This window comes from Chlorocebus sabaeus, chromosome 26, assembly GCF_047675955.1.
Source record: "Chlorocebus sabaeus isolate Y175 chromosome 26, mChlSab1.0.hap1, whole genome shotgun sequence".
NCBI lineage: Eukaryota > Metazoa > Chordata > Mammalia > Primates > Cercopithecidae > Chlorocebus > Chlorocebus sabaeus.
This window is the reverse complement of record NC_132929.1, coordinates 6,505,225-6,518,299: the sequence shown is the minus strand read 5'-3', so window position 1 is coordinate 6,518,299 and position 13,075 is coordinate 6,505,225. Positions and strand designations below refer to the sequence as shown.

General features: G+C 49.1%; 1 protein-coding gene across 3 annotated transcripts in view; it reads right to left on the bottom strand.

Annotated features, from left to right (window-relative positions):
• The window catches only part of ENTREP2 (endosomal transmembrane epsin interactor 2), a 438,166-nt gene that overhangs the window by 14,423 nt on the left and 410,668 nt on the right, over positions 1–13,075 (bottom strand). For all 3 annotated transcript variants that reach the window (XM_008017214.3, XM_038009779.2, XM_038009778.2), the window contains 2 exons: positions 1,019–1,179; positions 354–489 (listed from right to left, as the gene is read on the bottom strand). In XM_008017214.3, the coding sequence (XP_008015405.1) occupies positions 354–489; positions 1,019–1,179 (297 nt within the window). The remainder of the gene's footprint in view (positions 1–353; positions 490–1,018; positions 1,180–13,075) is intronic.

Genomic DNA, 13,075 nt, shown 5'->3' with positions numbered 1-13,075 from the left:
CTCAGATGCACTTGGGTTGTGACTCGTGGCTGCAGAAACGGAACTGGGGAGCCAAGGGGAAAAGCATCAACACTGGGTGCCCCAGGCCCAGGCTGGTGTCCCTGCAGGTGCCGCTCTCTGAGCCTGTGGCCTCATCTACAGCACAGGACTAAAAAGACCAACATCCCACAGGTTTGCTGAAAGGCTTCGAGAGAGATGCATGCGCCCCGGGACCTCGGCACAGGGTGCTCATGGGTGTTCACTCCACAGCCAGCTCGGACCTGGTGCGGTGTGAGGTGCCTTCCAAGGGCCGGCCGGGACAGTGTCCCTAGCATTTCATGGGAACTGGCCTTGTCTGGGGCCCTGGGCCTCACCTGGCTGGGAGGAGGCTGGCCCACCACCGCCTCATAGGGAGGGGGGAGCTCAGCAGGATAGAGCAGGCCGGGGCTGTTGATGGCCTCGTCATACAAAGTGCTGAATGGAGACGGAGCAAAGTCCAGGTGGAGGCCCCTGAAAAAGACAGAACCATCACATCGTCATCGCCCGAAGAGGGAGGCAGAAGTGCTGACAGCTCTCAAAGCAGCCAGGGCAGGGGCGGCCAGGGCTTCCCCTCTCCTAATACTTCCCATCATTGTGAAATGAAAGCTTCAGTCACTGGGCGATTTACACTTTTGTTTTTTTTTTCTGGAACAACATCAACATTTTCAATCAACTCTACTGACCTGTCCATTAAAATTCAAATCATCATACAACTGATGACATCTTTCATTACACTGTACATGTTACATGAATGACTGTAACGTGACCGCAGCTTTGCACGTCATGAGAACGTAAGGCAGCGACACCTGTCTGCCTCCGGTTTCTTTTGGGTTGCATTGCAAAGGTGCCACGGGGAATGTTCTATGTCTAAGACCCTCTCCTTCCACTGCCCCTCCTCTGTTCTCACCGCCATGCCTGCAGGACCACCGCAACTCCCACCTCCCAGACACTGCTGCCGATCTCGGTGGTTTCGAGATGTGGGCAGCCGCGGGAGACCAACCTCTGGGCCTCGGCGGAGGGCGTGCAGGTGTACTCCGGTGGGTAATAGGGTGGAGGCGGGAGTGGGGGGATGAACTCATCGAAATCCAGGGTCTGGTGGAGAACGGTGCCATGAGGAGTCACGCAGGCGGGGTTGGCCGGATGTGACCTCTGCGGAAGGAACTGGAAAACAGAGACAACCAGAGTTATCTGGGACATCTTGTGTGGCTTGTGTCTCATTAAGGTAATTATATGCGAGCTTTAATGATCAGTTTGGAATGCCTGTAATTTCAACTGTCAAGCCACAACTGCTAAGCACACAACTTTAAAACGGAGGCTCCAGGAGGAACGCCTCGCCTCAGTAGTCTCAAAATGCTTTGTTGCCCACGCTGTCATACAGAACGCTTCTTTTTAAAGAAAAAATATGGTCCGGGAAGTCTTTCATGCTGTCCCTGCCGCTCCACCTGCCCCTCTGATGACAGTACTCAAAGACTGCAGTCCAAAGGCTGCCTGACGTTCGTGGTTTAAGATGACACTTTGGCTGGGTGTGGTGGCTCACACTTGTAATCCCAGCACTTTGTGAGGCTGAGGCGGGTGGATCACCTGTGGTCAGGAGTTCGAGACCAGCTTGGTCAACATGGCCAAACCCTGTCTCTAGTGAAAATACAAAAAAATTAGCCAGATATGGTGGCGCATGCCTGTAATCCCAGCTACTTGGGAGGCTGAGGCAGGATAATTGCTTGAACCCCAGAGGTGGAGGTGGCAGTGAGCCGAGATTTGCCACTGCACTCCAGCCTGGGCAACAGAGTGAGACTCTGTCTCAAAAAACAACAATAAAAAAACACGGCATTTCTGGAAGTGTGTTCATGAGAAAACACTAGACCCTCCCCTTGAGATGGCCCCACCCCACTCCCAGAATTCCTGTGGTGAATCTGTGGGAAATACCACATGCTCCCTTCTTGGAGTCCTGCATTGTATATTCATGTATTCAAGTCTCTGAGAAGGGCTGTGCTGAAATACTCATTTAGCTGTTTAATACTTTAACCCAGCATTTCTCAAATATTTCCTAATGGGCCCCAATGGACACAGAGTATCTATTAATATTTTGCGATTCTCAGGATTTCACACAGTTTGTAAAGCACTGCTCTGAGGAAAGAGAGACAACTTCATGAGTTCCAGAACATTCTATGGGCCAACCTTGAACACTGAGATGCTGCTTTAACAGCGAGGTGAAATCACTTTAACAAAAATGAAACCCATTTCTGCCTAGTTTTCCACTTCTGAAGGACTAACCAAGAGCCAACTGCTTTTCTTTCCACCTTCACATCTCTGCTGCCCAGAGGCCACCTGTGGTGTGAGATGCCTGGGATATTGTTCCAGCTCCAGTCAACGCCGCCCTGTGAGGGTCTACACGGCAAAAAGATACATGCTGCAAACGCTCTGGGCCAGGGGCCCTCCTGGCACAGGGCAGATGAGGTAAGGAGAGGAAGGGTGAGTGTGTGTGTGTGTGTGTGTGTGTGCATGTGTATGTGTGTATGTGCATGTATGTATGTGTCTGTGGATGTGTGTATGTGCATGTGTGTGTGTATATGTATGTGTGTCTGTGTATATATGTTTGTATGTCTATGTATGCATGTGTGTATGTGCATGTGTATATGTATGTGCATATGTGCACACGTGTGTTTGTGTATGTGTGTGCATGTATGTGTATGTGCATGTAGATGTGTATTTGTGTGTTTAGGTATATGTGTCTCTCTGTGTGTATGTGTATGTGTGTGTGTATGCGTGTGTGTGTGTGTGCTGAGGGGAAGACAGGGACCCAGAATCACACCACACAAGCAAGGACAGCTCCATTAGAAAACAGTGAGGTCTCCAAGCACTGTGTGGGGACTACGGTCCCCAAAGCATTCATGAAGAAGGCATTTGAACGGGTCTTGAAAGATTGGTGGGATTTCATCTAGTGGGTGCGCAGGGAGACACTCAGGCTCCAGAACAGTTGAGCCAGGGAAGGATGTGTTTAAGAAAAGCAAATAGATAAGGCTCTGGAAGTCAATTCTTAATTCTGGGGCACTGGGGAGCCGGTAAGGGTGTTGGAGCTGGGGAGCAGGGGGACTGGAGCTGCGTGGTAGGAGGTGCCTTCTGGCAGCAGGGGTAGGGTGGGCTGGAGCTGACAGACACCAGGACGTGAAGCACTTTTGCACTGGTAGGTGTGAGGTGACGATTCTGAATGGGGTCAAGCTCTGTGAAATAAGCATGCTCTAGGTTGACGGAGAAAGGCTAGTGGCCGTGTCTAAAGGTGTAACACATCACAGGAAAATGGTCCTGTGGACCTCCTAACACACAGAGCACACTCCTTGCCTCTGGTTACACCGACCCGCAGTTGCGTGTGTTTAGCTCTCCGAAGCAGAGGCAAACCATTGGCTGTGAGCAGGGCGCCATGTGCATCTGTCGTCCTCTGCCTTGGAGGCTGTCAGTCCTGATGCCTGCTGCACAGAGCTGAGAGGTAGGGGCGAGGGCAAATGCCCTCAGGTCTAATCAGGAAATATTTTCAATTCGTCTCTATCAGAAATTAGAAAAAAAATCAATGACATACTCAAGCAAAACTAATGACATGCAGACACCAAAACACTTTCCAATTCAAGGCACCATTCCACCAGGAAGGAGAACAAGCATTTGAAGAGGGGCAGAGCTGCAAGGGACCCTCTCTGCAGGTGCAAGTTAGCAGAGGCTGCCACAGACTGGAGGCTATGTGAAGGTCAAAGGACTGCATCTGCGCTAAGCTCTGGGTCGCCTTTCCGGAGCGGGTCGGCCCCACCTTCCTGGACCCGTTTCCCAGGGATCCTTTGACCTTGACTCCTCAGCTTCCCCAGCCAGAATCCTGCAAGTGGCGCTTGACGTCTCCCCTCTCTTCCCCACCATCTGTGTGTGTTTAATTAGGTCAGGGGGTGTCTCCCGTCCCAGGGTCGCCAGCTCTGTCCTCTGCTCTGCAGGCTGGCGCTGTAGGTCTGCAGACTACGCTTCCCAGGCTACCGTGCCAGGGCTGCGGGCGGGCTCTGCCTGTAGGGGGCGCCAGAGGGCACCTGGCCAGCGGGCGGGGCAAGGAGGGAGTTGAGGGTTTCCTGCGCCTTCCCACTTCTTCCCCTCTGTTCCCCGGCTTTGCAGGCTGAGAGCTGCTCTCTGCAGTTATTTCTCTCTCTGTAACCTCAGCACCCTCTTCTGTTCCTTCAGCCTTCCACACCCAAGTAACCAGCTCCCAGTAACTGTGTTGAAATCCTAAGGGCAATTTATTTTCCTGGCCATCTGAGGCACATCTATTTTACCCCCCTCTGTGTTCCCATCTCGCAGTGGCACACAGCGGGCACTCAGTAAACTTCTGTAGAGGAGACAGGCAGACGCCTCCTTGCAGGGCACCTCCACTCAGCCCCTGTCCACGTCCTCCTGGCAGGAGCTTCTAACCTGTGTGCCTCTCTACCTTGATTTTTCTGTCTCTGTAATTTGGTCTCCATCCTGCTAGCTGAGCTGTTTTTAAACCAATCTGATGAGGTCACTGCAGTTGAAAAGACTTTAAAGAGACCCTGGCTCACGGAACTCCATCTGGTTTCCAGCTTCCTAACCAACCTGCACCCCCAAACTCCCCGCTTGTTGAACAAACTTGCTCTAATCCCAACTATCAAGCACGTATTGTTCCCTCTTCCCAGCTCCCTACCTCACTTTCACCTGGTGCCTCCCAGTCACCTTCAGGACCCGCGGAAATGCCTGTGATCCTAAAAAGCCAGTGGGCAGCCACTCCTCCCCCACCCCCCCTCCAAGCTCCAGGCTCTGAAGCCTCAGCTGCGTGTTTACTGCCAGGTATAAAGCTCAACTCTGCACCTGGAGGTGGAGGGCGGAAAAGGGGCTCCGAACAGTCCCTTCTTTCCCAGGTGGCTCTGCTTGCTCTGATTTGTGACTGCCTTCTCTGATTCATGTGGTGACAAAGGTACACCTGTGTCTGGTGCCCAGCTGGGGCTCACGCATCTGACATGAGCATAACTAGTGCCTAGGGCTGTCCCCTCACAACAAGAGTGAGGATTTGAGACCCTGCTGGAGAAGAGCCCCTGCTCAGTCTGCTCCGGGGAGAGGGGATCCGAACCCAGGTGTGTCCTGTCCTTCCGGGTGCATGTGGAAGTGATGGAGGATGAGAACTAAGGCTACCTGGCCTTGGGTAGCTTCCCAAAGCCCACTTAACACAGAGCCCGGAACACTTCAGCCTATCCACGCAGCCCCGAGTCTGGGATCTGAGGGAGAGCGTGACGAGGTCAACCTGCCTGGGACAGGGAGTCAGACCTCAAGTCAGTTGTCTCTGGGCCCTGCCTGGGCACTGAGGGCCCACAGGATGTGAGCACATTTCTGACCCTGTGAGTCTCAGTCCCCTTCCCTGAGAAGCACCACTGCTCAGTCACAGACCCAGACAGCAGCACTGTGTGGTTTAAAGGCAGGCTTGGATCATCAGTATGAGCTCGTCCAGCCCATGCCTCCATCTCCTGCCATCGGGAACAGGGAGGGGCAGGGCAGGCATCAGGGGTCTGTGGACAAGGGCTGGGGATCTCCAGGAACACTGTGGAGCTCTGAGCTGCCCGCTCCTCCAGGTTCCAGCCCAGTCTGCTCACCTCCCTTTATATTCAGTGGTTTCCTCCCCAGCACTCACTCTCCCTGCTCCCTCTACCAATGTCCTCGCCACATCCTGCCTCCTGAAGGGAGCACGCACACCTCTGAGTTTTTCCAGAGAGACTCAGAATTACAGGGAAGGGACCTCTCCCTCTGCCTTCCTTAGACTTGGTAGAAACAGCAGGCTTCTTACTACCAAAGTTTGCTGAATCAACTTCCTCCTGGACAACCCTGCAGATGACCTGGAGCTCCCGCTCTGCGCTCCAGACCCTGGGGAGAGCCCGCCCTGCGGCTCCCTGATCCTGCCGCCACCCCCAGGTAGGTTCCATGCCCATCCAGGGCTCCAGGTGCCTTACTGCACAGGGTGAGGCCTGTGCTCATTATTACTGTGATTGCATAAGGAAAGAGGGATGCAGACAGGAAGAGCTGCTCGTTCTGTGAAAACCAAGTTGAATGCTTTGGAGAGACTCGATAAAGGAGGGCAGCCAAGCAGAAACCACTGCCAAGTCAAGTCCAGGCAAGGCAGGTCAACGAGCAGAGGAGAATCATAAAAATCTGGGGAAGGTCTGTACTCCTGTCGCTTCCCCTGGCTGGCTCCACTTTAGAGCAACTGAATCTAAAAATCATCGATGGTGTGATTTCCATGAACTTTCTCCAAGAAATACACCCAGACAGGCCAACAGACCCATAACCAAAGGGATGTCCACGGCCCCAGATGAGGTGACTGGTGGACAGATGCTCATTAGCACATTTAACATTAAAGAAAAACGACTGTGTGTCCACGTCATTTTGATGATTGTCTGCATGAGCTGTTTAGATAAGTAGCTGCCCGTTGCTCCCGGTCTGATAGGTAAGTAGCACCTACTGTCCAGGGACAATCCTGTGCAGCCCAGGCCTCAAGGACCTCCAGGTCACTGTGGGTCCCCGGAGCGCCCTCTCCAGCAGGTGTAGCCAGGGCTGGGGTGAGGCGGAGAGAAGATACTGGTGAACTTGGGGATGCTGCGGCTCCCATGGGGGGGTGTCATGTCCCTGACCAGCCAGCACCGCTTAGCAGCTCCATGGGCAAACCCACAGTTAGCACGCTATGGAAGGCACAGTGCCCCATCTGCTGTCTAAAGGAGGTCACCTCTGTCGGGCGGACAGCGACCTAAATGACAGTCATGAAAGATGAAGTTAACAAGCGCATGCCTAATGGAGATACATGTCATAGTAGATGATATTCCTGAGGCTGCAGCAGCTGGCAAGGAAGTAAGTGAAGAAGAAAACAATGTAACAGAAAAGTGGAAGAATGAGACAACATTTAAAAACAAACAAAAAGATTACAGAACTTAAGTGATCAAAAATCTTTTCCGCTAAATGATGTCAATCAACCGCGTTGTATCATCAGAATGTCTTTTCCCACGATTTCCATACATATTAGAGCAGCTCAGCTTCATCAGTTCTGACAATAGGCAGGACGCTTTGCTTCTCATGGATACAAGCATGCATTATGTTAGTTCCATCGGCAGTTAATGATCCCAAATTGCTGATCCACAGAAATAAGATGGGAGTTTCAGGTTCTTTGGAGGACTTGTTCTTGCTATTCCTAGATTCCCACCAGCACTGGACATGTAGCAAAGCCCATGAGATAATTGCTGACTGACTGAATGAATGAATAAGCGCGCAAAGAAGTGAACACATCAGTAAACACAAAACCGGGAAGCTTCCTGAAAAGCGGTTATGGCTGGAATTTTGATCAATTGTGTAAGTTGTCAGAACATCAGTCACAGTAGAAATCACAGCCTGGGTCCTTCCTGCTAACATGGAGGAGCAGGGAGATGGGCTGGGGAAGTGGGGCTGAGACCAGCACAGTGGAGCAGAGTTGCCAGGCTGCAGGGCTGCCTCGGGGGCAAATTGGGAAGAGGTGCTCCTTCCTGTGGGAGGCCAGGGCATGACTGTCATCCCCTCAGTCCAGCACCCCTCTGTAGGGCACAGCACAACAGGGCACCAGAGAAGGGCCGTGGGGGCTGGCGCTGTGGCTGGAGGGGCTTCCCACAGGTTCTTTCTGAGAAAAGACATTAGTGTCAGCTGATCGGGAAAGGGTGGGTGAAGGGCTTCCACACACTTGCCCACAGTGACCTTCCTCCCTAATTACGCTTCCTTCATAAATTAGTGCTTCTCACTCTGAAGGTCGCAGACACAAATACACACCAGAAATGAAGAGTCAGCACAACAAAAGCCACAACCGAATGCAAGAAATGAAAACCCGCTCGGAACAAAGAGGCCAACATAGGGGAAGATAAAGAACACAGAAACGGCAGTGAGCAGTAAAGCTCTATAAAGTTAAATCTAAAGGTGATTTAAGATGTGATGGGATGCTGTGATTTAAGGGCTCAGGATGAGTGACATAGAAAGGACATCCCAAAGAGCTTACACTCTAACACATTTCACCTGGAACTAAATGACTAAATGCAGGAAAACCCAGAAGCTGGCCACGGTGTGGGAGGAGGAGGGAAGTGACACACTCCAAAGACATGACAGGGTAAGAAGAAAGTCACGCTGAGGAAAGCACAAAACACCAATATACACAGATGCCAAGAGATGCCTTCTTCTCTGGGACTAGTGGTTGCCTGGTTATTGAAGAAGAAAATTATTTAAAGTGGGGAGTTTCACACACACACATGCACACGCAAACATAATACATACATACTGAACCCATTTTACTTTAACTTAAATCCTGTATACATGGACAAATTCATAGAAAGACACAAACTACCAAAACAGACTTCAGAAGAAGAGAAAATATGACAAGAGATTGACGCTTCACTGGTGAACTCTATCAAATAGTTAAAGAAGGGTTGTGCATGGTGGCTCATGCCTATCATCCAAGCACGTGGGGTGCCGAAGAAGAGAGGGTCACTTGAGCCTACGAGTTCAAGACCAGCCTGGGCATCATAGAGGGACCCTGTCTCTACAAAAAAATTAAAAAATTAGCTAGGCATGGTGACATGTGTCTGCAGTCTGAGCTACTTGAGAGGCTGGAGTGGGAGGATTGCTTGAGTCCAGGAGGTAGAGGCTGCAGTGAACCATGATCGCACCTCTGCACTCCAGCCGGGGGGACACAGTGAGACCTTGTCTCAGGAAAAACAAACAAACAAACAAACAAAACATTTAGCCAGACATGGTGGCTCACACCTGTTATCCTAGCACTTTGGGAGTCTGAGGCGGGTGGATCACCTAAGGTCAGGAGTCCAACACCAGCCTGCCCAACATGGTGAAACCCCATCTCTACTAAAAATACACACACACACACACACAAATTAGCTGAGTGTGGTGGCACGCGCCTGTAATCCCAGCTACTAAGGAGGATGAGGCAGGAGAATCACTTGAACGTGGGAGGTGGAGGATGCGGTGAGCCGAGATCAATCCACTGCAGTCCAGTCTGGGTGACAGAGAGAGACTCCATCTCAAAAAAATAATTAATGAACAATTAATACCAATTCTTCAAAACAATATTCCAAAAAACAGAAGAGGAAGAAACACTTCCAAACTCTTCTATTACTATAAAAAGGATTAGATATCATGACCGAGTGGGATTTATCTTGCGAACGCAAGGTTGGCTTAACATCAGAAAAATCAATCTGTGTAATTCAACATATTAATAGAACAGAGGACAAAAACCTCACGGGCATCTCAACGGATGCAGAAAAAGCATTTGACAACACTCAACTTTCTTTTTTATAACAAAGACCTCACAAACTAGGAGTAGAAGGGAACCTCCTGAATCTGATCAATGGCATCTATGAAAAAGCCACAGCTAACATATTGCTTAATGGTGGAAGACTGGATGCTTCCTCTAGATACAAGCCAAGAAAGTCCACTCTCACCGCTTCGATTCAACATTGTCATGGAGGTTCCAGCCAGGGCAATTAGCCAAGAAGACAAAATAAAAGACATCCAGAGTGAGGTAAACTGATTTCTATTTGTAGGTGACATGATTTTGCATACAGAAAGAATCCAAAGAAAAACCCAACAATAAAGCTCATAATGAGTTCAGCATGGTTTCAGAATACGAGATCAATATAAAAAATCATTTGTATTTCTATATATTAGCAATGAATAATCTGAAAATTTAATTAACCTAGTAATTCCATTTATGATAGCATCAAGAAGAATAAGATACTCAGGAATAAATTTAACAAAAAAGCAAAACTTGTACACTGAAAACCGCGAATATAACTGAAAGAAATTAAAGAACATCTAAATGAATGGAAGGGCACCTCATGTCCATAGGTTGGAGGACTTACTATTGTTAAGATGACAATACTCCTGAAACTGATCCACAGATTAACACAATCCTTATGTGTGTTAATGGGGAATTGTATGATAGGTGAATTGTATGTCAAGATAGCTGTTACCGGATCCCCTACCTCACAGATCCCTGGTAAAAGAAAAAACCATTTATACAGTGTCCCTCTGAATCCACAGGGAATTGCTTCCAGAACCTCCTCTGCCACTGGATACTAAAATCGGTGGAGGGTGAAGTATTTTACATAAAATAGTGTCGTATTTGGACATAACCTACACACATCCTCCTGTATACTTTGAATCATCTCTAGAATACTTCTAACACCTAATACAACATAAATGCTGTGGAAATAGTTGCTACACTGTATTGTTTTTTATTTATATTTTTGTTGTTGTTATTTTTATAGTGTTTTTTCCTTGAATAGTGTCGAGCCACGGTTAGTTCAACGGGGGCTGACTGTACATACATGGACTGACCTTTTCCTGCCTGAGTAAAGCCTCTTCTCAGAGGCAGTCTGCTGTGTGGAGTGCCCTGTGGTCTTTCCTGCATAGTTGCATCCATAAGATGTGGATCTAACAATCTTTTTCTGTGTTTTTAAAGTGGGGCTAAAGCTAAAAGGCGCTTGTCAAGCAATGTGTATGTGGATTCCCTCTAGATTTTATTTTATCTTATCTTAATTTTATTTTATTTTATTTTATTTTATTTTATTTATTTTTGAGACAGAATCTTGCTCTGTCACCCAGGCTGGAGTGCAGTGGCACAATCTTGGCTCACTGCAACCTCCGCCTCCCAGGTTCAAGCCATTCTCCTGCCTCAGCCTCCTGGGTAGCTAGGATTACTGGTATGTGCCACCATGCCCAGCTAATTTTTGTATTTTTAGTAGAGATGGGGTTTCACCGTGTTGACCAGGCTGGTCTCGAACTCTTGACCTCAGGTGATCTGCTGGCCTCCAAGAGTGCTGGGATTACAGGCATGAGCCACCACGCCTGGCTCCTCTAGATTTTTATCAGCATTTATTGCAACCGCCATAGTTGTCTCACTTGCATCTAAATGAACAGCAATATATTCAGCAGCACCCTTTCACCGAACCTTTCCAAAGAACTCAACTGTGTTGTACCAGAAACAAATATCTTTCTGCACTCATATTTCCTGGCTTTACATAGTACTAGAACATGTAATTACAACAAATATCACTGGCATAAACGAGTTAGGAATAGCTACAACTGTCCCTTGGAAAGCTTATGGCCCAGCTTCTTGGAGCAGAAATGGTGCAGGGGTGAACTGCGGATGCTACTAGTAGGGAATGGTTTGCCCAGCCAGCCTGGCTCAAGCCTCTGGCCCACATGGCAAGAGCCAACCTCCATGTGGCCACCATGTTCCTTCAAATCCCATTCCCACAGAGGAATGGACTCATCCCTTAAGCAGCTCTATGAGGACAGCAGGCACACACTTCATCTTCTTTACAGCCGAGGAAACAGGGTCCCACAGGCAGTGATGTGCCCAAGATCATGCCAGTCTCACAGGCACGATGGCCACCCACCACCAGCTCTCTTTTGCCTCCCCCATGACTCTGAAGCCTGGCAGCAGAGCCGGGGTCTCACCAGGAGAGCAGAGCCCTGGGCTCCCACGGCACCCGTCACAGAGCGGAAAGGATGTGCTGGCGGGAAGCCTGATATTTCTGCTCCCATGGGTGTGAGGCAAACTCACCCACAAAGTACTCAGTGAGGAAACAATAGGGCTTCTGAGGGCAGCTGCTGTCGCCACTGCCTGCCCTTCCCTCGCACAGGACTTTCTACGGGTAAAGAGCCTCAGCCACCGCGTCTGCAGACATTGCTGCGACGACCCAGTGACAGACTGACAGTCCCTGCACGTTTCAAATCAAACAGTTCACATGTATTAGAGATCCCCAGGCCTCCCATTCATTCCACTTCACAGGCGAGGAAACTGAGGCACAGGTAGATTCAGTGACACACCCAGAGTCACCTGCCTCGAATGCAGAAGAGGTGGGACTCAGACCCTGGCGCTCCTGGCTTCAGACGCACGGCTCCACGGTGGCTCACGCCCCACCCATTGCAACTACAGCGCGTCTCTGCACACTGCTGCTATAATCGTATATGCTCTCATAAACAGAATTTACTTTATTCTTATTTAGTTGGCAATTTTTATTTTAACGCATAAAACCAGGAGAATGCAAACTTTCAGCATTTACATGCCTTTAGTTCTGTAAGTTGGTTGAACTGATGTGATATTTACAGATCAATAGTAAAATCTGCTGAGGTGACGAGAAATCCCTGGTACTTAACCTTTCCTTTACAGAACACGCTGGAGAAAATTGCCAACATGAGGCCCCGGTGAACAAGGGCAGAAGTTCATGGTTACCGAATAACTGCTTAATTAGATACCTTTCAGAAAACTGCAGCCTCCCAGAAAGGGCAGCCTGGCTGTGACAGCTGTGTGGATATACACCGGGAGGGAGAGACTCCCGTAGCATGCAATTAGGACCAATGAATTTTTAACGTCTTGGTAATGATGCTCTCTGGCCCTGTATCTTGATTAACTGATGTTGACTGCCACAGGGTGAATGACAAAGAAGAGAACATTAAAAAACCCACTATAAGAACCAGCTGCCTTTTCTTGCCTAAGATGCATAAAACATTGTGTGGGAGGCAGGGTAGGTCTCAAACGGGCAAACTGAGAGACAGAGACAGACAGACAGACACACACACACACACACACACACACACACACACACACACACACAGATATTCCTACCCTTATGATATTTTTTCATCAATTTCTCTTTGTTGTACTCAGTAGCATTCTGATCAGTAGGCTGTGTTCCATTCACATTGAAAACAGGAAGAGCCTTCACTATTTATGAGATGTGTATTTATAAATGTGTATTAATAACTCACATATTATAACATGTGTTAGTGAACCATGCTCCTGGCCTCCTTGCTGTCCCTGGGAGCGGCAGGTCTTCCTGTGTACGACCCTGGGCAAAGGGCCAAATGATGGCCAGTGACTGGCCGCTGGAGTACGAGCTCAGGGTTCATCAGCAAATCAAAAATGCACAGGTTAGCAATTTTCCAATTGGAAAAGAACTGATCTTCTAGCACCCCTAAACTTCCTGGATTAAAAGAGAAT